General features: G+C 44.3%; 5 protein-coding genes across 7 annotated transcripts in view; 2 read left to right on the top strand and 3 right to left on the bottom strand.

The window, feature by feature from the left end:
* Positions 1 to 916, top strand: part of yipf6 (Yip1 domain family, member 6) — a 3,311-nt gene extending 2,395 nt beyond the window's left edge. The window contains exon 2 of the mRNA XM_020108833.2: positions 1 to 916. This exon is cut by the window's left edge and continues 409 nt beyond it. The gene's annotated coding sequence lies outside the window, so the exon portion shown is untranslated.
* A 422-nt stretch (positions 917 to 1,338) lies between these two features.
* LOC109643654 (uncharacterized) lies at positions 1,339 to 4,734 on the top strand. The gene is made up of 4 exons (XM_020108830.2): positions 1,339 to 2,254; positions 2,800 to 3,003; positions 3,138 to 3,348; positions 3,436 to 4,734. Exons 1-4 carry the CDS (start codon positions 1,567 to 1,569, stop codon positions 3,686 to 3,688), a joined length of 1,356 nt encoding a protein of 451 aa, XP_019964389.1. The 5' UTR covers positions 1,339 to 1,566; the 3' UTR covers positions 3,689 to 4,734.
* Positions 4,735 to 4,910: 176 nt separating this feature from the next.
* Positions 4,911 to 14,444, bottom strand: LOC109643655 (uncharacterized). 2 transcript variants are annotated; one of them, XM_069535139.1, is made up of 18 exons: positions 14,198 to 14,444; positions 13,080 to 13,203; positions 12,690 to 12,826; positions 12,434 to 12,603; positions 11,750 to 11,945; positions 11,087 to 11,349; positions 10,927 to 11,012; positions 10,774 to 10,835; positions 10,403 to 10,641; positions 9,762 to 9,951; positions 9,498 to 9,618; positions 9,169 to 9,310; positions 8,513 to 8,680; positions 8,026 to 8,119; positions 7,117 to 7,655; positions 6,416 to 6,539; positions 6,121 to 6,190; positions 4,911 to 5,918 (listed from the first exon to the last, which is right to left on the bottom strand). In XM_069535139.1, the coding sequence occupies exons 2-18, from the start codon at positions 13,201 to 13,203 to the stop codon at positions 5,590 to 5,592; spliced, it is 3,054 nt and encodes a 1,017-aa protein (XP_069391240.1). In that variant the 5' UTR covers positions 14,198 to 14,444; the 3' UTR covers positions 4,911 to 5,589. The 2 variants fall into 2 exon arrangements, with proteins under 2 accessions (XP_069391240.1, XP_069391241.1); XM_069535140.1 differs by having other exon boundaries at positions 11,087 to 11,351; positions 11,770 to 11,945; positions 14,198 to 14,426.
* Positions 14,445 to 14,969: 525 nt separating this feature from the next.
* On the bottom strand, positions 14,970 to 16,929 carry dtd2 (D-aminoacyl-tRNA deacylase 2). 2 transcript variants are annotated; one of them, XM_069535153.1, is made up of 4 exons: positions 16,760 to 16,875; positions 16,394 to 16,610; positions 16,053 to 16,122; positions 14,970 to 15,964 (listed from the first exon to the last, which is right to left on the bottom strand). In XM_069535153.1, the coding sequence occupies exons 2-4, from the start codon at positions 16,505 to 16,507 to the stop codon at positions 15,645 to 15,647; spliced, it is 504 nt and encodes a 167-aa protein (XP_069391254.1). In that variant the 5' UTR covers positions 16,508 to 16,610; positions 16,760 to 16,875; the 3' UTR covers positions 14,970 to 15,644. The 2 variants fall into 2 exon arrangements, with proteins under 2 accessions (XP_069391254.1, XP_069391253.1); XM_069535152.1 differs by having other exon boundaries at positions 16,394 to 16,929.
* Positions 16,930 to 17,260: 331 nt separating this feature from the next.
* On the bottom strand, positions 17,261 to 21,923 carry nubpl (nucleotide binding protein-like). The gene is made up of 11 exons (XM_069536452.1): positions 21,607 to 21,923; positions 20,234 to 20,375; positions 19,909 to 19,943; positions 19,420 to 19,510; positions 19,232 to 19,271; positions 19,024 to 19,114; positions 18,488 to 18,581; positions 18,089 to 18,174; positions 17,867 to 17,987; positions 17,642 to 17,724; positions 17,261 to 17,546 (listed from the first exon to the last, which is right to left on the bottom strand). The coding sequence occupies exons 1-11, from the start codon at positions 21,895 to 21,897 to the stop codon at positions 17,484 to 17,486; spliced, it is 1,137 nt and encodes a 378-aa protein (XP_069392553.1). The 5' UTR covers positions 21,898 to 21,923; the 3' UTR covers positions 17,261 to 17,483.
* Positions 21,924 to 22,599: the final 676 nt, after the last annotated feature.

Genomic DNA, 22,599 nt, shown 5'->3' with positions numbered 1-22,599 from the left:
GGCGAACTCTAGGATCTGCCTTCGATCGACTACTGACGTGACTGACGAGTCCCTGAGCCTCAGCTTCTGGACTCACGGGACATTCAAATTATTCCTTTGGGAGCAGCAGGGGGTTTATGCTCCGATCCAGAGTCGACGCCGCGCTGCAGAGGGGGGTTTTGAAAAAGCTGATGAAAATGTTCGGATTCTTCCAGTTTGTCTCCCAAAAGCTGTGTAAAATAAAAAAAAAAGTCCATAAGCTTGTATATAGAGATGCTTTATGAATGTTAGAACTCCAGGGCTCCCTGCGTTCTGCGCTTCCTCCTGATCACTCTGGGTTTTCAAACATGTCAACGCTTCATTCTGCATTTTTTTAGACTTTTTTTACGACCAAGAAACCGAACCGTCGTCAACTCATTTTGCTCTTTTTGTTCGAGTTTTATTGGAGGGTTGATTTTTTGTTTTCCTGAGACAGATGACGACAGAAAGACGAGTCAAACCGGTGACGTCTCAAATGTCTCGATCTTCACGATCTCTGTCTTCACCTCCTCTTTCAGACTGTGAGTGAGCTGATGCGTTCACACGTCATCCTCCCTCGCTGGTTTTAAAAGGCGTTCTGAGTGAACCTCTGGCTGTGATTAGTCGACTAAACGACCATTAACCTTTGACCCCTGCTCTGTTGTCAGACGACTTGTCTTTTCTCTTCTTAAATCACTAACTCTGTCTGGTCAGGTCTTTTAATTTATGGGTATTAATTTACATCAAAGAAAAAAAGATTAAAATTCATTTGATCTGCAGCGATTGTATGTTCTGTATTTTTCAGGATCAGCTCTCACATGTTTTATTTCTGTATGAAATAATTTCACAATTCTGAATGAACTTCTTACAAATCCAACTCATTTAAATAAAAAACACTGGCTTCACGGAACGAACGAAACATAAAGAGTGCGTCATTCATTTACCATCATTTCTGATTTAATTTCAGAGGATAAACCTCAGAATAATGAAATCAGTCAGATTCATAAAGACTCTGAGTCCCTTGGTCACTTAAATGCAGACCAACGTTTGTGGAGATGAATTTGTTGTAAGATTTGTTTAAGGTTCATCCTCTGAGATGAAACTTTAATATTCATGAATGGGGGAAACATCATTTACAGATTCACTGATGCTCACTGGCTTGTTTGGTTTAACCTTAAAATAAAAGAAACAAACTATGTTATTTTGCTTTATATAATTATATTAGAATATTAATAAGCATGTTGTGTTAAATACATCTTGTGTAGTTGTGTGTGTGTCTCTGATTGTATAAAACAGAACATTATGTAAGAGAATTTTTTTATATATGTATTTTACGACAACAACATTTGACGTCATCAGGGCGCGACGGCTCCTTCCATATCGGCTCGTGCATGTAAACATCGGAACAGCGTGAACAGCTGATCGAAACGTTTTGAGTTGAAACTTTATTTAAAAGTGGAAACTTTATTCGGACACGGTGGGACCTCCTGCTGCTCCTCGCGCCCCCTGGAGGAGCCCCGTGGGGCGGTGGGATCTCCCCGGCCCTCGGTGCTCTGCGCTCGGCCACAGATGGAGCAGCTGCCTCCGGAGGTGTGGGTGCACGTGTTCAGCTTCCTGAGCCCGGAGGACAAGCACACGGTCCGCCGCTGCTGCCGCTGCCTCCGGAGGCTCATCGACCACGGGTCCCTGTGGCGGGACCACACGGTGTTTCTGTCCGACCTCCGCCGCTACACCTACGGCTTCTGGGACACGCTGCGCCACCGCAAGCTCACCCGGGTGTCGGTGCGACACCTGCGGCGCAAAGAGTGGCGGCGGCTCGTCCGGTTCCTCCCGTCGCTCACCGCCATCGTGTTCGTGGACGGGGGCCGGCTGTACAGGGAGCGCTACCTGGATCACCTGGCGCGGTTCCCGGAGCTGAGGGACCTCGGGGTGCGGAACGCCGCCTGGGACGAACCGATGCTCGGCCGGACCGTGAGCGAGCAGCTGCGGGAGCGACTCACGCACCTGAGCGTGTGCAACGTGCGGCTGCCGTGCACGGAGCAGTTCATCGGCACCGTGTGTCACCTGGTCAACCTGCGGTACCTGCTGTTCCACCAGCAGGGGGAGGGCTACGGGCTGGACACGGTGAGGCCGGTGCCCCGCGGAGTTTTCCACCGGCTGCTGCTCAACCTCGGGAAGCTCCGGCACCTGTCCTGGGGCATGAGGGGGGAACCTCCGGAGCCGCTGCCCGACGACTACCTGAGTCCTCTGGAGCCAGGTACACCTGCCTGCCCCGCCCCCTACACCTGCCTGCCCCGCCCCCTACCTGACCTCAATCTACCTTTATTTACAAAGACGCGTCACTCAATCAATCAATCAATCAATCAATCACATTTATTAAAGCCCATATTCCTAACAAGGTGGAACATCCTCAGTTCTTTACCCTTAAGAGTAAAACTACCGATAAACTTTATTAACAGGGAAATAACATCATCATGTGAGGACACAAGTACAATAGATGCAGTAAAATCACAGCATTTACTGCATTAATTAGAAGAAAGAAGTATTTATACTTAAGAAAATGTCCGATAGAGATGAAGGAGCAGCAATGACTAATGAATTGAGGAGTTATTGTCGGTAACGGTAGAATACGTGAGGAGGAATGTTGTTTATCAGGAAGTCTTGTCGTCCACGATCAGGATCCAGCGACAAAGAAATTGTTGAACCTTTCAAAATGTCACATCATGTTTTAATTAAAACCATAAAAAACTTGACAGAATCCAAAAAAAACTGTTTTTAAACAAACCTCTGCGCCCTCTTCAGGATCGAGCCGGTATGGCGGCCCGGCGCTCACCGATCTGGAGCTGGTGGATTACCCAGAAACCCTCCTGCCGGAGAACGCCCTGAGGAGTCTGACCTCGCTCAGGTCGCTGACTGTTCGCTACAGGTACATCAGGGAGGGAATCCAGTGTCGCCTGACGTCCTGGCTCAGTCCTCTGCAGCAGCTGGAGTCTCTCAAGATCATCGGTCGGTTTGTTGATTCATTCGTTTCCTCTCCTGAGAGTCCGAACCAAACTTTGTGTGCGGATCTCTGCAAGAACCACGACCGCTTGAGATAAGTTTCAAAACAAATAACCTTTTTTTGGTCCTTGTCTTCTCAGGTGGTAATTCTCTCGCCACGTATACGACCACCATCCCGTCCAGCGTGACCAGACTGACGCTGCGTGTGGCCATAACTCTGAAAGACATGGACTCCATCGCTCCTAAGGTGCCGGCGCTCGAGCACCTGGACATCGAGCAGAACCGCTCCAGCGGCAGCCTCTGCAGACGAATCCCCATGTTGTTTCCTCAGCTCAGGACGCTCCGGATACGGTGCGTCTCACAGGGAACCGGGCGGCCGAGGGGTCAGAGGACAGAGCAGGTGGTTTAATGACGTTCTCTTGTTTCTTGTCTTGTCAGGTTTTTCCGTCGAGAACCAGAGAAAGATCTGCTGAGCCTCCACCGGCTGAGACACCTGGTGCAGCTGGAGCTGCTGGTGGAGCGCTCCTACATCCTCAGAGATTACCTGAACGGTCACCCGTGGCCCAGCCCCTGCGTGCAGGAGCTGATCGACCAGCTCCGGGAGCTGTCGGAGAACAGGATCACCGTGATCACCACCATGCGCCAGAGAAACCCTCTACGAGAATGTGACTGTGTGTGGGAGGGGGACTGAAGAGAGGGAGGGTGTGAAAACTGGAAACGCAGTTTTTACTCTCCTGACGCGAGGAGAGGACGGAGTCGGAGACAAAGGAGGACGTCTGTCGATGGCAACGGGTTTGAAGACAAATGGAATGAAAGTCGTCAGATGTTAGAATCGGGAATCTCGCGAAAGGTTCTGATCTGATAATCAGTTGAACTGAACATCAGAGCAAACTTTGGCCTGGAAACATGAGAATGAAGCACCGGCGACTCTTCTCCAGTGAACGGAGGACGACTCAGCTCCGACTGAAATAAAAGACTCAAATATCAGTTGACCAGCGTGAACCAAACGAGGCCGGAGCCGGGTTTTATAACTGGTTCCACAGTTAATCCAGTTCGTGGTTTTCAAACTCGACAACATTCGTTAAGCTCCAGCAGTTAATTATTAAGTCGTGTGAATAATCCGATGTTACAGTCGACTGTGTCTCAGTGTTATTTCAGTCCCATCAATAATCAGTCGTTTCAGGTGATCACAACTATCGACTGATGTGTAGATGCAGCTTCGTCATGATTATAAGAACTAATTATTTGTAGTACATCGTGTTGTTTCTCAAATTGTCAAAATAAAAAGATAAATTGCAGCTGAGCACAAACACACAACACAGAAAGTTTAAATAAAATAAATAATTCTTTAATTTCATTTAATTGAAAATTAATTGAAAAAAAATGTTTATTCCAAAAATGGCTATTTATTCAAACGTGAGTCAACGACTTTATTTATTCTTCCGTGTCGTTAAATGTTGTTTTCAGAAGCGTCGTACGTTTGGGTTGTGTTGAGCTTTTAACTTTTCTCAGTTTTATCACAATTGACAGTAAAAATTAATCGTTATTTGTTTCTGTAGCAACAAAGGTTGAGACTGAAATCTGCCTCAGTTTTAAAAATCCTGTAGCAGGAAAACTTGAAAGACTTTTTAAAATAAAAAACCTGTGTATTATTTTATTGTTCAAGTTTATCCTCTCACAACAAAGTGTAACTGTGTGTGTGCTGAAAACGAAATGATAAAATATTGTTTATTATTATTTATTCTTTAATTCTGTGTGTATTTAGTAATATTTCAGGAAATATTCTTTATTTCCTTGTACTGTATCGAAGTAATCTTTCCTGTTATCACTCGGCCAATTAGACGAACATCTGCGCTAACGAAGACGCTAATGACAAAATCCATATGATCAAAGAAATAAGAATAAAATACACATTTTATTTTACAAAAAATAATTATTTAATATCAAGATTTTCTCAACTATACAGTATAATCAATATGGAAAATATATGAAGTCCATTTAACTGTGTCAAAAACACGGAGTCACGATGCGTTCCACACTAACGCACCCGAAATGTCACGTGACGATCCACTGGTCATGTGGTGTAAACAGGAAGCAGAGTTTAGTCTTTGAGGGACAGAAAACTGGAAGAGTCTGAACAGAAGATGTAAACGTGTTGAAAACCGTATTAATGTGGACGGAGCCTCAGAGCGAGCGAGCGGAAAGAAAACAGTGAATACAAACAACTTGTTGTTTTCTCACGTGTGAACATTTCAAACTTCTCTTTTAATCATCGGAGTTTTCTTCAAGGTTCCTCAGAAGCAGAACGCAAACAGAAATCCACACAAACGGATTTTAGTTTTTTTCGCTCTTGAATTGTGGGATTTATTTGTTGATAATAAGTTACTGAAGTGTTCATTTGTTTCTCTCTCTCTATATATATATAGATATATACATGTATCTACACATATACATATGGAACTGAGGATCTGAAAAATGATCCAAACCGTGATCTGTAGCTTCCGTATCAGAAGCTGTGGTGAAAACATGTTAGAGACCTTCAGATTCAGATCAGTGGACGTCCCACCTCCCGTCCTAGTGTCCGTCTGTACCTCAGAACTCCAGCAGGACCGTCAGCGGCTCCGCACAGTTCAGCACCATCTCTTGTTTCTGGCCGTACACCCCCTGCTCCACCTTCACGCCCGCCTTCGTGCACTTCACGGAGCGCTGCACGAGCTCCCTGCAGGTGAACACCAGGTTGGAGAAGAGCTGAGCGCCCCACCACGGCTCACACCCGCCCTTAAACTGCATCTTTCTCTTGGGCACTGGCTCCCCAAGCAGGGAGTCCTGGGGGATAAACAAGACGCTGCCGGGAAGGTCGAGGACGGACGCCCAGTGCCGGGTGTCTTTTCGGAAAAGTTTGGTTGTCATCAGAGTGTTGGCTGTTGAGAGGAAAACACAAATGAGATGTTTTGATTCAATAACTCATTTTATATGGTTGAGACAGAAATTCAGATGAACAATAAATTAACATATAAAGAATAAAAATGTGCAGCTTGAATAATGAAAGTTGGTAAATGAATCTCTTTCTGACAAACGCATCGAGAACAAACTGAACACGTGAGGAGTTCGAAAACATTTTACCAATTTCATACGGGACGTTTTCCGAGGCTCCGTGGGAGAAGCAGACGTACACAACCATTCCGTCCTGGATCTGAGGACAGAGAGGTGGAGTCTCAACCTGGGTCACGTTGGAGACACTTTATTTTTACATGATTACAGCAACTTTCAAATGATTCTGATTGTCGGACGTTTCTGTGCGTCTTTGTGATTTTCTTAATTTATTTATTCGTTTCCAACCCTCCTGCTCGTCGTTGGTTTGTTCGAACTGACAGAACATCATCCAGCCTCGGTGTCGATGAACAACAGACACACCCACCTCGGCCCACTGAGCCTCAGCTCCGTCCAGAGCAGGTTTGATCTTAACCTTCGCTTGACTGCACTGTTGGATGATGGTCCGGGCCTGAAGCGTCCTGGGTCCCCGGCAGAGAGCCGGACCGCTCCTACGCACACGCACACACACACACACACACTTGTAAATAAAGCTGAAACGTGTTTACTGTGTGTACTTAACTTACATCTCACGTTGATCTTTACTGCAGATTTATTTCTACTCATCTTTTACTTTTGTCTTCTTGTGTCATTTTGATTACTCTTACTGCTACACCTGCTTTTTCATCTCTTGCTCAGGAGCTCTGTGACTTTTGATTAATAAAGTATTTGGGATTCGGATACAGTCAGTACATGCGCAGTAGTACAGCTGCTACAACTACTAATACGACATTCATACATTTATTCTGGAGCCCGACTGATTTGTTCTTTGGCGAATATGGAAACTTTCCTTTTACAGAAGAAACGCACAGATGTGAGTTTATGTTGATTGAATTTTCTTTTTTTGTGTGTTTTATTTGTATTTATCGTTCTGAATAATAAAGTTTATGGTTAAACTTCAAACCTCAATTACATTTGGTGGTTTGATAAGAAATCATTGATCAGATCAGAATATTTTTACTCCCTGATATCGGCATTAGCTCAAATAAATCCTTATCGGTTGGACTCTCGTGTTTCTTTGAGTCACACCTGTCGGCCTCGGGCGGTTTGGCTGCGTGACCCGGTGCGGAGCCGGCGATGGTGAAGACGGGCCAGGGTTTGGTGCTCGGGGCCACCACAGGCTCCAGGCCACAGCTGGACGTCCTGTTAGCCGAAGAGTCCGCCTCCAGGTCTCTGCTCCTCTTTGCCGGGGGCGCGACGCCGCCGTCGTTCTGGGTTTGTGTCGATGTTTGTGATTGGCTGTTGGGACTCACAGGTTGAATCTGATTGGTTGTTGCTTGCGGAAGTTTTGCGAGGACGTCAGGTGGAGGCAGCTCTCTGAGGTAGTGATGTGTTCTGGCGCTGCCCTGAGAGTCTCGTGTTACGACTCCAGGTCCCAGCTGTTCCTCTGGATGAGCCTGGACGCCGCTTTGACTCTCGGGCTGAGCGTCAGCGCCGTTTGTCTCCTTCTGGACGTCAGCCTGCGAACGCTTCCCTCTCTGAACGGACCGGACTCTGGTGCCAGGCTGGAGGATGATGGGAATTCTGCGCTGAGGGTTGATGGGGGCTGCAGGTCGGGGGGACTCATCCTGTGAGGAAGACGAGGGACAGAAAGTGAGAGATGAGTCAAAAACAGCAAATAATTCAAATTGAAGTAAAAGAATGTGGGACGACGGCGACATTTTCTTCCACTACATTTGTCTGACAGCTTTTTTACTCTTCAGATTTAAAATAACATGAAATCAATCTTAACTTGTTAATTTAATTAAAATGAATTCATGTTGGAGCCATTCTTTTTCTTCTTCTCTTGATCTTTGTGCCAAATTTGAAGGGATTCCCTTCAACGCTCCGGAGATGTCGTGTTTAAGAGAGTGGGGACGGACAACGTGAAATCAGCCGCTGGGCGTCGCCGGCACAGAGACACAAAAACTGTGTAATGAATGAAGCTGGGAGATCGACCTCTCTGTTGTCTGCTTCCTGCATCTCTTCATCCCCAGCGCTCCCACCACCACCACCACCATCATCATCTTCATCATCTTCATCATCCGTCTCACTGTCAGAACACAGAGACAGAGAGAATCCGACACGTTGATTACTTCACTGCCATTATCGCTCCTACTGATTCTACTACAACTCATTTTAAACCGAGTGTCAGTTCTGTTACTACGAGATATTTATAAGTGTTAGTGTTGTCACTTCTCACGTTTTACTGATATTAATAATTCTAGTGCTCCAGTTACTACATTCAAGCTCGAGGCCGGACAAGTTGTATCCGACTCACAACAGACGACAGATAAACGATAAGAATAAATAAAGGTGAAGTGAAGTTTTGTGCACGTGAGAAAACTTGAAGACTTACGACTGTGTGGGTGGAGCTTTGTTACCTGTGGCTAAACTTTAACCATGACATCACATGTTTAACAGTACGGGCGACACGGTGACGTACCTGTCGACATCGTGCTGTATCTGTGGTGACGTCTGCAGCGATGCCTCTGATCCTCCTGCCGCCGCCGCCGCCGCCTGGTGCTCTGGTTTCTTCCTCGTCTTTCTGTTGCACTCGGAGCAGCTGCTGATCCACTGCACCACGTCAGGCCTCATGGTTTTCCAGAAGAATCTGTCGGAGATGAAGAGCGTTTGCATCCCCAGAGTTAATCTATTAAAATATACGATTATCCCAACACGATGGCAAAAAGGTTGTTTTTTTTAACAGTTTATTTTCTCCTGTTTACTACTTCAGTGTTTGTAACGCTCTTTTATCTCACGTCTGTATGATTCTGAATAAATGAACGCACCCTGACGTACTCCTGGATTAAAACCTGTATGTTCTGATGTCTTCATGTTCACCTTTTAAAACACGGACTCAACAGACAGAAACAAATCTGTCCATCTTGTATTCTGAGGCCACGAAACATCTGTTCACGCCCGACATCGAGAACGAAATATGCTGAAATGTTCTCCTGCTGTTGGCTGATGATTGGTTAACGGTGATGTCACTCAGCTTCATTTAAAACTAAAGCAACAAATCTGAAGCGACGACGTGTTTTGGTTCTTGTCAGTTTCGTCCAAACGCGATTTATCAGCGTCAGCAGATTCCTCTCTCACCTCTCGTTGAGCAGCCGGAGACATTTGTTGGTGTCGAGGTGGTTCAGCTCGTTGTGATAATCCTTCAGGGCGACTTCAACCTGCGGTCTGCTCCTCAGGACCAAACGCAGCCGGTCCGCCTTCACCATGTGGAGCTCGTCGCCTGGGAAACCAACAGAGAGGACGGCTACTCAATAGTTTGGACTATGGGGTCTAGATCTTTCTTTAAAATGATCTTACACTGAATACTACGGGGAAACACAGAAGAGGACAGAGATTGCTCAGTCTTGACGGACGTGCACGTGAGTCTTAGTTGGAAACCTGTGCAGGGATTTCTGGTCGGCACAAACCTTTGATGACGAACTTCTTGCAGAACCTCCTGAAGGTGTTTTTCTCTACGTAGCTCAGACCGTGAGGGTAAACGCGTTGACGGAGGTAGAGCTCCACAGCATCGTACTTGGCAAAAAGAGCCTGTTCACACACGAAGAGGGAATTAAAAGCACACACAGGACTGGACAGTAGGAGAAACAAGCTTCTGACCACACAGGTGAGTTTATGTGAATGCAGAGTTTGCTACGACTGCAGATCCAGAAACAATCACTCCTGCGTCTTACTGCTGAGCTGTTGTGGACCAGCAGCGTGGGAACGGCGTCTGGACGGAGGGTGACTTTCTCTCCACTGCGGTCGAAGCAGTCCTCTGTGAAATGGGTCGAGCAGATCGACGAGCCGAGCCGAGGGTGCCAGTTGGACCGGCCGACAGCTTTCAACCACTGAGCGAGCAGCGGCGGGTTGTGGAGAGGAAACCTGGAGGTACAGATGGATAAACGTTCAGTGATGCCACAGAGAGAGACAGGAGGCTCCACAAAGAGATCCTTCACCACAGACTGTAAATAAACATGGACGACATGACGGCACCCAAAAGTGAAGCCAAATCATCTGGATCGCCCCCTGGTGGATGGCTGCAGTGTAGGTCATAAACCCTGCCTCCTCCATGTTAGCAGAGAACGAACATCTCGGTTTCTGCTCGTCCAGACTAAACGCAGCCCCAGAGTTTAAGAATGTTTAAAAAAGAAAAAACATAAATCACAAAAATGATCTAAGGCAAGATTTTGAGATCTTAAGGATTTAAAACTTTAGACGAATCAAATTGAACTGAGTCATCGTCAGCTGGGGAGCTCGTGAACTGCAGCATCTGTTCCTCTCTCATGTTGCACAATAACCAGGAGCCCGTTCATCTGCAGAAATGGACTCGTACTTGTGGAAGGCGAGGCCCAGGCCCCTCTCCACCGGCCCGCAGCAGTGGTTGCAGCTGTGGATGCTGCAGCGGAGCCACTTCCTCTTGGTTCTGTTGAGGCAGGTGTGGCAGCTGGAGATCCACGAGGCCAGGTCCCGGGTCATGCTGCTCCAGTAGAAGTGCTTTGTGATCTCTTGCTGGCAGATGCCGTGACCGTAGTGACCCTGGTTGTCATGGAACTGCTGCAGGATGGCGTTCACCTGGGATCACAGGACAGATTCCAACATACGGACGTGCAGAAAAATGTGGATTTAATCAATGTGTGTGTTTTCCTGGTTGAAGATGCAGGTGAATGGTAGTTTTGGGTGTTGGTCAGGGTTAAATGTAATTACCTCCTCTCTGCTGCGCGGCACTCTGAGAGGTGGAGAGACACGGGTGAACATCAGCACTCCGTCTGAAGCACAAGACAAATGTCTCTACGTTATTTCTCAAGACAGTTCACCTCATGTAGACACTTCAATCCGATTCACAGGGAACTGTCTCACCGATGAGTCCAAAGCGCTTGGACATCCTCTTCAGAGCAACTCTGCTCTTCTTGCTTTGCATGGGTAAGACCCTGTGGCTCAGATACCTGCAGAAACACCTGAGGTAACAACGTGTAACTCGTCTAACGTGAATGCTGCGATCGGTGGATCTCGTGTCTACCTGGCGATCTGGTTGTATGTGGAGAAGCTCGGCTCGAGGATGGTCTTTCTCCTCTGTTCCTCTCTTACTGGCTGGAACTCCCTGGGGTCTGCAGCCGGAGCAGGGAGGCAGTACTGGTGTTCCTGCAGCTGCACAGGTATTTCAGAGCGATCGCAGCCTGGTGCAGACGGGTCCGCGGTGTCTGCAGCCGCAGCAGCTGAAGAGAGGAGGTCTTCCAGGGAGTTCGAACACAGGAAGTCTTCATCTTCATCAGGGACGGGAACCTGAAAAACAAGGAGGACGGTCTGATCAGGTCTAAACTCTCCACACCTGATCACTCCGGTGGAGCTAAAGCCTCCTTATCTGCTCTGGATGCATTATTTAGATTATAAGTTGTTTATTTCTGCACAGAAATACGTAATTGTGATGACAATTAAACTGAAAAAGCAGAATCAGAATCAGTCAGAGGACGTGTGTTTCTGTTTTTCTCTGGAGCTGATATCTCTTTTTTATTTCCAGACATAAAATATCAGAAAGGTCTCAGCAAATAAAGTAAATAGGTCATAGACAGCGGCGAGTTCTTTTATACATCACTCTCTCACTCGAGGGTAATTTCGATGAATTTTGGGACCAGGGGGCCAAACATCAAACCGAACTGAACCGCTGTGATCTGTATTGCATCACCTCGTCTTCCTCCGCTGTCACGGTGACGATGGTTGGTGCAGCGTCGGGCGACAGAGTCAGCTGACCCTCCTCGCTCAGCGTAAAGCAGGACGACTCAAAGTGTCGGGAGCAGAGGTAGGAGTTTGAGCGCAGCGAGCCTTCGTCCCGCTGGGCCACCATCAGCCACCTCTGCCGCTGCTCGGCCTCCTTCGGGAACCTGCGAGACGGAGAGAAGACAAAACTAGAGATGAAGCCAAACCAGAGGAACATCTGCCTCCTTGGTCCCACTTTATTTCCTCCGGGATGGAAGGTTGTGTTTCCACCTTTGTCCATTTGTTGGTTGTATGTTTGTTTGTTTGTTTGTTTGTAAGCACGATTACACAATAACAATAGCACGGATTGCCATGACACCGGATTCAAACAAACTTTCTAAAATGAACAGTAAGATAAGAGCCACTTTGGACAATGTGTCTTTAAGGTGGATTTCAAAGATGATAAGCAGCTCGCTGGTCGTTCCTCCTCATGTGACAAAGAGCGGGGGCTCTAATGAAAAAGACTGTGGGATGATGTTAGATGCATCCAGGTCCAGAACAGGCCTTAGAATCAATTCTAAAATCTAACGGAAGCCAAAGAAGAGCCAGACTAAACCTCTTAGATCCAGGAAGTAACTCCGTTTGTTTCAGGTCACACATCTTTGTAACTGACCTGAAGAAGCTGAGCTCCGGGTCGACGTAACTGGAGGCGTCGCAGCCGTAGGCCAGGCAGAACTGGACGGGTGGGTTGGGTGGTTCTGTGGGATTCCGGCTCTGACAAGCAGTACAAGCTTTGACCCAGGTCTTCACCGCCTCCGTCACTCCCACCCAGTAATACATGAGCTGAGCGGCAGACACAGGATGGAGGTTCTGTTACAGCAGCGGCGTACGAACCTTTCTGTCAAACACGAGATCTGATCTGAACCCACCATGATCTCCCGTACTGTGCGATCCCGGCCGGCGTGGTTGTTGTCGTCATGATAACGCGTCAGGATCTCTCGCACTTCCTCGTCGCTCCTGACGACCTTGAGGAGGCGGCCTCGGTAAGTTCGCCATAGGCAGCCATCTGGAGGAGAGAGGGAGGAACTCCAGTCAGTTGGTGTTTGTCGGGATTGATATGTGATTTGGTCCGAATAAAAATACAGACAGTGGATTTGAATATATCTAAGAAATGCAAGTTTAAAATCCATTCCATTAAAACTCAAACATTTAATAGGCTTATTTACCCGTTGACAAATAATATATTTTCACATGAAAACTGCTGATTATTGTGATGTTTGAGCACGAGAAGTCTCTGTGTGTCGCTGAGGCTGAAGCACCTTTGTAGATGAAGTGTTTGCTGGCAGCTCTGATCACTGTCTTCGAACTTTTTGAGGCGTCTACAGGAAACTTTCCTTTCCGCACAAAAAGCTCCACCTTGTTTATCAGGTCGAAAGACGGCATCTGGAAGTGAAGAGGTGAGACACAAAGTTAGAGACGAGGGAAAGTCTCGTTCGGTCACAAAGAGACAGAGCAACAATAATCTGCTGTTTTTCTTTGTCATCTATGAAAATGTAATATGGTACGATTCTGCATTTGGATAAAACAAGACATTTAAAATACATTATTATTGGCTCTTAACAGCTGATTAACTGATAATAAAAATAACTACGACTCATTCAAGCCAAGCTGTAAAATAAATCATTTTAATGAGTCATTATGAGTCAGAGCCTGTTATAATAAAATATAATGATTATTATTATAAACTGTTTCATATAATAAATCATCAACTGTAGAGCTGCTATGATTAGTTGAGCTAAAGAATATTACTGATCAGTACTGATGCTCTGAACATTCTGTTTCTAGCTGAAAATATTGTTTTTATCGTGGTTTTATAAAATAACACAACTTTATATCTTTGGGTTTGTGTATTAAAAGAAATACAATCCATGATGAGGAAACTCATTCACCGCAGCCTTCAATCAACTCTTAGATGGATCACTGGTTTTCTAAGGATGAAACACTTTACAGTAGTTTCTTAAACTCTTAACAAGCTTTAATTTCACATGTAGGTTTTTGACAACAACAAAGTTCAACATTTATTTGGAGCTTTAGTAGAGTGATCGACATGAACATTATTCATTGGCATGTTCTTATTGATAAAATCCTTTAATTAGTACAGTGACTGATATTTCTACATTAATTCTGACTATTCAAAAAGTAATAAACTATCATTTACAAACAAGTAATTGTTTTGTGATCATTATTCATTGACGACTTGATTATTAATTAGTTGAGTGATGATATCAAGTCTTCATATTGATCATTAATTAACATTTGATTAACTCTTGGCCTCATTAACTGATCAATAAAATAATAAGAGTAATTAAAAAATATAAAAAACACGATAATTAGATTTTCATGATATAAAAGTGAAGCAGCTGAAAAACGTTCCCACCTCAGAACATCTTGTGTCCCGTCGACGCAAATCCTCGTTACACCCCCGACAACTTTCAGCTGCAAGTCTCGTTTCCGGGCGTCGATTTTGACCAAAACTGCGCAAAAAAACAACGTCTCGTTTTTCGCCTCGTCCAAAAGTTCCGATAAAATCAGGAAAGTGAGAAAGTTCAGGTCGAATTTGAGGCAAAATGTGACGCGCGGTGCTGCGCAGATTTACGCTAGCGGCAGGAAACTGAGGCGCTTCCGGTGCGCGACATTTCAAAATAAAAGCTGTGGATAAAATAAACTGAGATGAGACAAACCTTATTAAAATTGCAATATGAAAGAAGCAAGAGTCAAAAAAATAGGAATCAGTAAGTTAGAATAAAGGAATATTGGAAATGTATGAAAATGATGAATGGGATAAAAAAGACAATATGTGCAGTGAATGTTTTGCACAGACAGACTGGATACTGAGGTTAACAGAGAGAAACATCCACAACAATCTTTTATGTTTAAACCTTATTTACAACGAGCAGAACTACAGTCAACATGTCTATCGTGTGAGAAGTTTAAACTGAACGTGATCAACTAAACACATAGTCAATCACATATGATCTCTTCAGATATCCAGGGCTGCAGATGTTTCATCCAACAGGGGTTGTCATCACACAATCATGATCTGTGATCAACTTACAGAAAGTTGTTTCCCCCTTCTCCCCAGTGGTCCTCGCTGATTTGCACTTTTTCACACAACTGTAAATTGCTAAGAACCAGCCAGAGATTCAGTATATTTTTGAAAGATACTATTGTTTTATTTAGATTCTTTCAAACGGATAAAAACTGGAAGTTGTCAGCAGTATCACTGGATTCGTTCCCACATGGCAGACTCATTCATATTTTCATTTAGTTTATACATTTTACTTTTGAATTGTTTTGTGTATATTCTGATTGAATTTGCTCAGTTTTAGTTGTTGTTGCCTGTTGAATTTTAATTTAATTTAAACAATATTATTTTAGCATTTTGAGGAAAATGAGGGAAACTTGCTGATAACTTGACAAATGAAGAAAGTGCAGGTTGTAAAAAGCTGCAGTAACCCAATCTTTCAAAATGCTCATTTCCATTTCCTGAACCAGACCAGAGTGCCCCCTGCAGGTCCGGAGGACCCATAGAGCAACACAATCTATCACTAATGTCACCAACCAGATTTTGAATCAGTCTCCAGGATCATTATTATCGGCTGCAGCGATGATTGTCACAGTCTGACACAGAAATGAAGAGTTTCACATAAGAACCTCAGAAAAAGACCAAGGTAGAGGAAGACAGGGTGATGACATCACAACTGTTTCGGGTTAAACAAAAAGCTCCGGCTCTACTGGTGTGTCGTGAAAAAGTTCAATATTGTTCCTGATACCAGAATGATCCTTTAATAAACAGACAAAAGCCTTAAATGTGCATCTTTAACTCAGAACTCCATCAGATGTGTGTACGGTCCATTGGTGTCCAGCTTCAGCACTTGTCTGTTTCCATACGTCCCGTGTTTCACCGTCACTCCAGCTGAAGCAGCAGCAGCCGTCAGTTCTTTCTCACACAGAGAAACAAAGGCGCCGTACAGCCGCAGCCCCTCCTCTTTGCCGATGTTGTTGTGGTACTGCATGGCCCTGCCTTTGGCTTTGCCGCCCAGCGTGGCCTGAGGGACGATCAGCAGGCTGCCGGGCAGCTCCAGCACCGACACCATCTTCCCCGAGTCGGACTCGCACAGCCGCAGGTTCAACAGAGCGGACACTGGACAGAGGAGGAGACAATATTTATTTTATCTAACTTTGAGGGAGGAGTGGAAACATGGAGGTCAAAGGTCAGAGAGGTCACTGACCCATCTTGGGCAAGATGTCGTCTGTGGCTCCTTTAAAGAAACAGATGTAGATCACCATTCCTCTGTCGATCTGAGGGCGGGACAACAAACCTCATTGACCACGTGTCAGTCTGAGGGGTTTTAATTCCCAGCTTTACTCATCAGTGTGGTCTTTCAGTTTGAGATTTATCACATTCAGATTTTGAAACGCAGGAAATCAGATTACAAGAGCAAAGTTTGAGCACAAGCAGAGGCGAGTGAAAGTGGAACTGATTGTTATAATAATAATAATAATAAGAGTTACATCTACATGATGGAAGCCATAATTCAATTTGTTTTTAAGTTCTTTTTTTATTTCTCACCTGGACAAACTGAGCGTGGGACTGTTCCTCTGCAGGTTTCACCTGGAGTCTGGCCTGAAGACACTGCTGCAACATGGTGCGAGCAGCCGGAGCTGCACTGCTCCTCTCTGCCATCACTAACACACTGCTAACCTTAACTAACCAGCTAAACTACCAGGCCTTAACTCCACCTTAACTAACAGACTTTAAATCTTAACTTAACTAACAGACTTTAAATCTTAACTTAACTAACAGACTTTAATCTTAATTTAACTAACAGACTTTAATCTTAATTTAACTAACTGACTGGTAACCTTAACCAACAGGGTTTAACTTAAACTCAACTAACAGACTTTAAATCTTAACTAACCAGATCAACTAACAGACTTTAACTTAACTAACAGACTGGTAACCTTAACTAAGTGTTAACCTGAACATCACGACCTCAATCTTCCTGATGAACAGAAAAAATCCACTGAATGAAAAAGGAAAACATTCTGCACACTTCCGCATTGACGTCACTTTCTTCTTTTCTTGGCAGGTGCAAACGATGAATCGACGCACTACCGCCACCACCCGGTGAGGAGCGAAACACCTCCATACAAATTTTAAAAATAACTCGTGTCCTGCATCATACCCTTAGATTTCAAAATACTCAAACTTAAAGGATTTGAAGTTGAAGTTTTTGTAATTCTTACAAGACATATTTAAAAAGCAGCTCTGTAGCATCAACACAGGACAAAAGACTGAACACGAGTTTAGGAGCAGTTCCTCAATACGAGAGAACAAGTGTGATACAGTTTAAATATATCAGACAGTTATTCTTGTATATCATAATCATATACAGTATATAATATTTTAAAATATTTAGAAAACCAACAGACAGACTTCGGTTCACTGTAGTTTTATTAAATATCATCACATAATTATTACATGAATCATATTTCTTCAGTTAGACTCTAACAAACTTGCTTTAGATTCAACATCTTGTGCGTTGCTGTCTGTGTGTGTGTCTACATGTGTTCAGGTTATTGTGCGTCATGCGGCCTCTAACGTGTTCACAGTTTACATCCTGTCAGTCAAACAGCTGATTGTGGGGCGCAGCTGTCAATCAAGTGTTGACCTCCTTTATTCTCTGGACGACAGCAGACGCCACCTTCCTGTACGCCTTCGCCTGGAGAGTGTACACACACACACACACACACCAGAAGTAAATAATCATGTTATCGTTAATCTTCAATATAGAATAGAATCAGATAGAATAGAAACCTCTGAGCTGTCTGGGGAGGAGATGACCACTGGTTGTCCTCTGTCTGACGTCTCTCTGATGTTCAGGTGAAGAGGAACGTCACCTGGAGGCAGACAGAGATAAAATCAGATGTTGAAGAACAAAGATGTGTGTAAGAAATGTTACTGAAAAATAATAGTTTAGAAAAACCTTGATATTTACAAAATGCAGAGAATCCAAGAAATGAACAGCGGTGATCCTCTTACCCAATAACTCGACCCCCAGAGTGTCAGCGAGCTGTCGGGCCCCGTCAGAGCCGAAGATGTGAGTCTGGTGGTTACAGTTTGGACACTGGAAGACGCTCATGTTCTGAACCAGACCGAGAACCTGCAGGAACAAAACACAAATAACAAAACATTCTCAACTTCCTGTAACTTCATGCCATCGGTAAATAAAACCAACTGTTTACATTGACACACACAGATTACCGGCACATTAACTTTCTTGAACATCTCGGCTCCTCTGCGAGCGTCCAGCAGAGCGATGTCCTGCGGCGTGGACACGATTACAGCTCCTGCACAACAAAACAAACAAGTGAGACTTCAAACTGAGAAACTTCTGCATAACGTCATTCAATTCTACACAAGTCGTACAACAAACGCTTGTTATGGTCAATTTGAGACAAGGCAAGGACGAAGCCAAATTTGCAGATATTCCCTCGAGATCTAAAGTGGGACAAAGTGGGGACATCCTGGAGAAAGAAGACTTCTCCCCTGTCCTCAGGTGTAAATTACTGTTTGAAGGTTTAGACTCAGTTTTAGGGTTTAATGGAATTGAGCGTATTGTTTAAATGTGTAAATATATAGTGTGTTGTTATTGTGTCTGACCTGCTATCGGGACGTTTTGGGTAATTGACAGTTGGACGTCTCCTGTCCCGGGAGGCATGTCGACAACCAAATAGTCCAACGACCCCCAGTCCACCTACAAATACCAGCAAATACACATGTGAACACACACGTTGGCGCCTTTCAGACCTGGTATCAACATCCGTCCTGAAAGTTCCCATCACAAGTGGACGGCCTTAAGTTCACACCTGTTGTTAAAACGTCTCCTCCGAGTTTACAGATGTGTCCGATCATCATCGTGTTTGTTTGTGTGTGTGTGTGTGTGTGTGTGTGTGTGTGTGTGTGTGTGTGTCGACAGCAGGTCAGAGACGTCAGCTGAGTGGTCAATGTTTCATATGTGGCCCAAGACATTTGTGTTCACACGGTGAAAAGAATGTGGTCTGAGTGATCGGATCTCAGGACATTCAGACCTGAACTTGTAAGGACGGATGTTAACAGGTCTGAACAGTGTCTGAGTCTCTGCTGATGCGACTTCAGCCGGTGCTTCCTTGAAATCAGACAAAGACACAGAATCTAACCTGTCTGAGCATTTTCTCTATCGCTGACATCACCATCAGCCCCCTCCACACGATCGGAGCCACTTCCTCCACCAGGAAACCCATCGACATGCTGAGATAGGAGAAGTAAAAGAGGGCAGGGGGTGAGGTCGGAGGTCAGAGCCGTAGAAAAGTCAGTCGGAACAAGACAAGGAAGAGTGAATCCACTATTTTGCGTGGAAAGACTCACCAAGGAATCCCATAGTTGGTGAGTGGGATCATCAGATTGTCTGGAAGACAGAGAATCATGTTCATCGCATTTATCAACAACTTCTGAGGTGTTTTAACTGCACTCAACTATCAACACATTCAAGTCTGAGGATCAGGAGATGTTTGTGTCACAAAGATGGAGGAAGGAGGATAAACTATATGCCGTACTGTCAGTGAGCTCTGGGTTTCCCTTCAGGTTCATCAGTTTGGGGATCGACGGACCGTAGACGTCAGCGTCCAACAAACCGACTGACTTTGTCTGAGAGGAAGAGAAGAATCAGAATTCAGAAGGAAGACAGAGATGTGAACTTCCTGCTGACAGACAGGAAGTGAGTGATTGAGCAGCAGCTTCCACACTCATATGTTTTCCAAACCCCGTCTACACAAACGTTTCAGCTCTAAATCACCAATAATCTGAAATCACGTGACCCTTCACCGGTCATGTGGTACAAACAGGAAGCAGATTGTCTTCTCTGCTGTCGGTTGCTTAGTTACAGAAAACACTACCAACAAAGAAAAGCGGTGGGATAAAGTAAGAGCAGGGATTTCTTTTCTGAAACTGGGCCAGCTGAACAGGTCACGTGGCTCAGAGAGAGAGATTCGCAATTTACCAAATTACCAAAGAAAATAAATGCATGATGAGAGAGGAGTTCTTACAGCATCGTTGGCCATTAATCCAAGTGCCAGATTCACTGCAGAGACAAAAAAAAAAATACAGACCATAAAACACCTTGGACTCCAACTGAACACAGCAGCCTGGTTAAAATGTGGTTCAATAATAATGTTCCACTTCAAAAGATCTGTAGATGCACCTCACTGAGCTCTACTGCTGCAATTCCATACATTTGAACGAGTAGAAAATAAAAATGAATACAAGAAGAATAAAATGAAGAGGGTTTCATTCTAAAACATTGCATACACTCATGTTTAAGCTTTGGCTGTTTGCTGTAGAAGAATGAAGTTCACGAGATTGCTGCTGCACCTGCTGTGGTGGACTTGCCCACGCCACCTTTCCCCGAGGCCACGACGATGACCTGTTTGACTCCTGTGATTGGCTTCTGTTTGGGGAGACCTCTGGACATCTGCTGCTTCTGCCTCTCCTGTAAGTTACTGTCCGCTGACCTCTGCAACACAACAACAATCACATTCACAAAACAAGACTGGGAACACAGGGGGAGCTGCTTTACATTCAGGGGCTGGATGATCAACTTGAAAAATGAATTAAACTGCGGCTCTTTTATTGTCTACTGTTTAGGCTTCTAGATTAGATGTTAAATCAGTTCCAGTCATGTGTCAATGGTTCAACAACATGGCTTAAACCAGATGTATTACATATTATTATTATGTGATTCGTGAAATATGAATTAAGCCATTTTGATTGCAATATAAATTAATTTTATCGAGTCTTATGGCATTCGTACTAATTAAAACCCCAACAGTTGAATTTATTCACCAAGTTATTCACTAGTGAGACTATTTGCGTCACAGTTCTTTAAACTTGTTTTTAATGCCAGAGTCACATGTGGTTGAATACAAACATACTTCCCGTTGTATGATTCAAAATAATACTCAAGGCTTTACAAAGAGCAACGATAAATAAATAATATCTTTAGTGTCACGTCATGTACAACACATTATTTAATATAAATAAAAATACAACAGGATAGAAAACGTATATGTTATTATAATATATTCCCAATCTTGTATAATTTTTTTTACAGTTATTGCTTTTATTTTGGAAACAGCATTAGCCGTGTTGTTAGCTAGCAATGGCTGTGTTGTTAGCTAGCAATGGCTGTGTTGTTAGCTAGCATTGGCTGTGTTGTTAGCTAGCATTGGCTGTGTTGTTAGCTAGCATTGGCTGTGTTGTTAACTAGCATTAGCTGTGTTGTTAGCTAGCATTGGCTGTGTTGTTAGCTAGCATTAGCCGTGTTGTTAGCTAGCATTAGCCGTGTTGTTAGTTAGCATTGGCTGTGTTGTTAGCTAGCATTGGCTGTGTTGTTAGCTAGCATTAGCCGTGTTGTTAGCTAGCATTAGCCGTGTTGTTAGTTAGCATTGGCTGTGTTGTTAGCTAGCATTAGCCGTGTTGTTAGCTAGCGTTGGCTGTGTTGTTAGCTAGTGTTAGCTGTGTTGTTAGTTAGCATTGGCTGTGTTGTTAGCTAGTGTTAGCTGTGTTGTTAGTTAGCATTGGCTGTGTTGTTAGCTAGCATTAGCCGTGTTGTTAGCTAGCGTTGGCTGTGTTGTTAGCTAGTGTTAGCCGTGTTGTTAGCTAGCATTGGCTGTGTTGTTAGCTAGCATTAGCCGTGTTGTTAGCTAGCGTTAGCCGTGTTGTCGAGGGAGCAGACGTCACGTTACCTGGCAGCGTGTGAGCTGTAAACAACACGCAGGTCCGAGTTTTCTTTCGCTCGCTGTTCGTGAAGCTGCAGCTTTGTTGACGGATGTTCTCAGTAAATGAGAAAGTCTGCTGTACGTGAAGGGCGCCATGTTTGTTTGGAGGCTCCTCCTCGGCGTTTGCGTCAATTGCGTAAAGTCATCTTTATAGAAAAAGAAAAAATAAACTTGACTAATGTTATATGACTTTATTGTTGAATGAAACTCGTTCTCTCGTGTTGGACTGTGGGTCGTCGTCATATTGACCAGGTTCATGTCAGAAATAAAGTTTGGGAGAACTTTCATAGATTGTGGAACAATCTGAGTTGGGCTTTGATCAGTTTGACAAAATAAGTGTTATTTTGCACACATCCCTAATATATATTTAAATGTAATGTATATTATATTGTGTACTGTTTATTATCATCATTAGAGATTTACAACATTAATTAAACAGACTGGAGGATTCAGCTCTGTGCAGTTTGATGACTGAACAGCAGAGAGTGCTGGTCACATACTGGAGAATTTAATAATGGTTCGAAACATACAACCAGTAAATATCAAACTTAAAGCTTGATATTCTGTATTCAGTCTTAATGTGGTGTCTTTTATTGATTCATACAGTGAAGTTACACTGTATGAATCAAAGAAACATGTGACTGACGTAGAAGATGATAAAGAGGCAGGTTAATGTGCTTTACTGACAAATACACGTGTGGGCAGCTCGACAGCTTCACAGTCTGAGGGAATATTTGTAGTAATAACAGAAATAAATCTGTCGTTTGTTTTGATCTGGACAGAGTCACATGACTGTTTCCAGGAAGAGGAGGAGCCTCTGATGTGAGACTTAGGTTCACAGTTTGAACGTTTTCTTCACACAGTCATCGCCAGGAACTGCTGACCACAGCTGTGAAATGTCTCAGTGTGTAGGTGCACACGCACAAACACACAGACACACACAGACACAAACAAACAGAC

The sequence above is a fragment of the Paralichthys olivaceus genome, chromosome 12 (assembly GCF_024713975.1).
Source record: "Paralichthys olivaceus isolate ysfri-2021 chromosome 12, ASM2471397v2, whole genome shotgun sequence".
Classification (NCBI taxonomy): Eukaryota; Metazoa; Chordata; class Actinopteri; order Pleuronectiformes; family Paralichthyidae; genus Paralichthys; species Paralichthys olivaceus.
The sequence above is the reverse complement of the archived record's forward strand: the minus strand, read 5'-3'. Positions and strand labels throughout refer to the sequence as shown.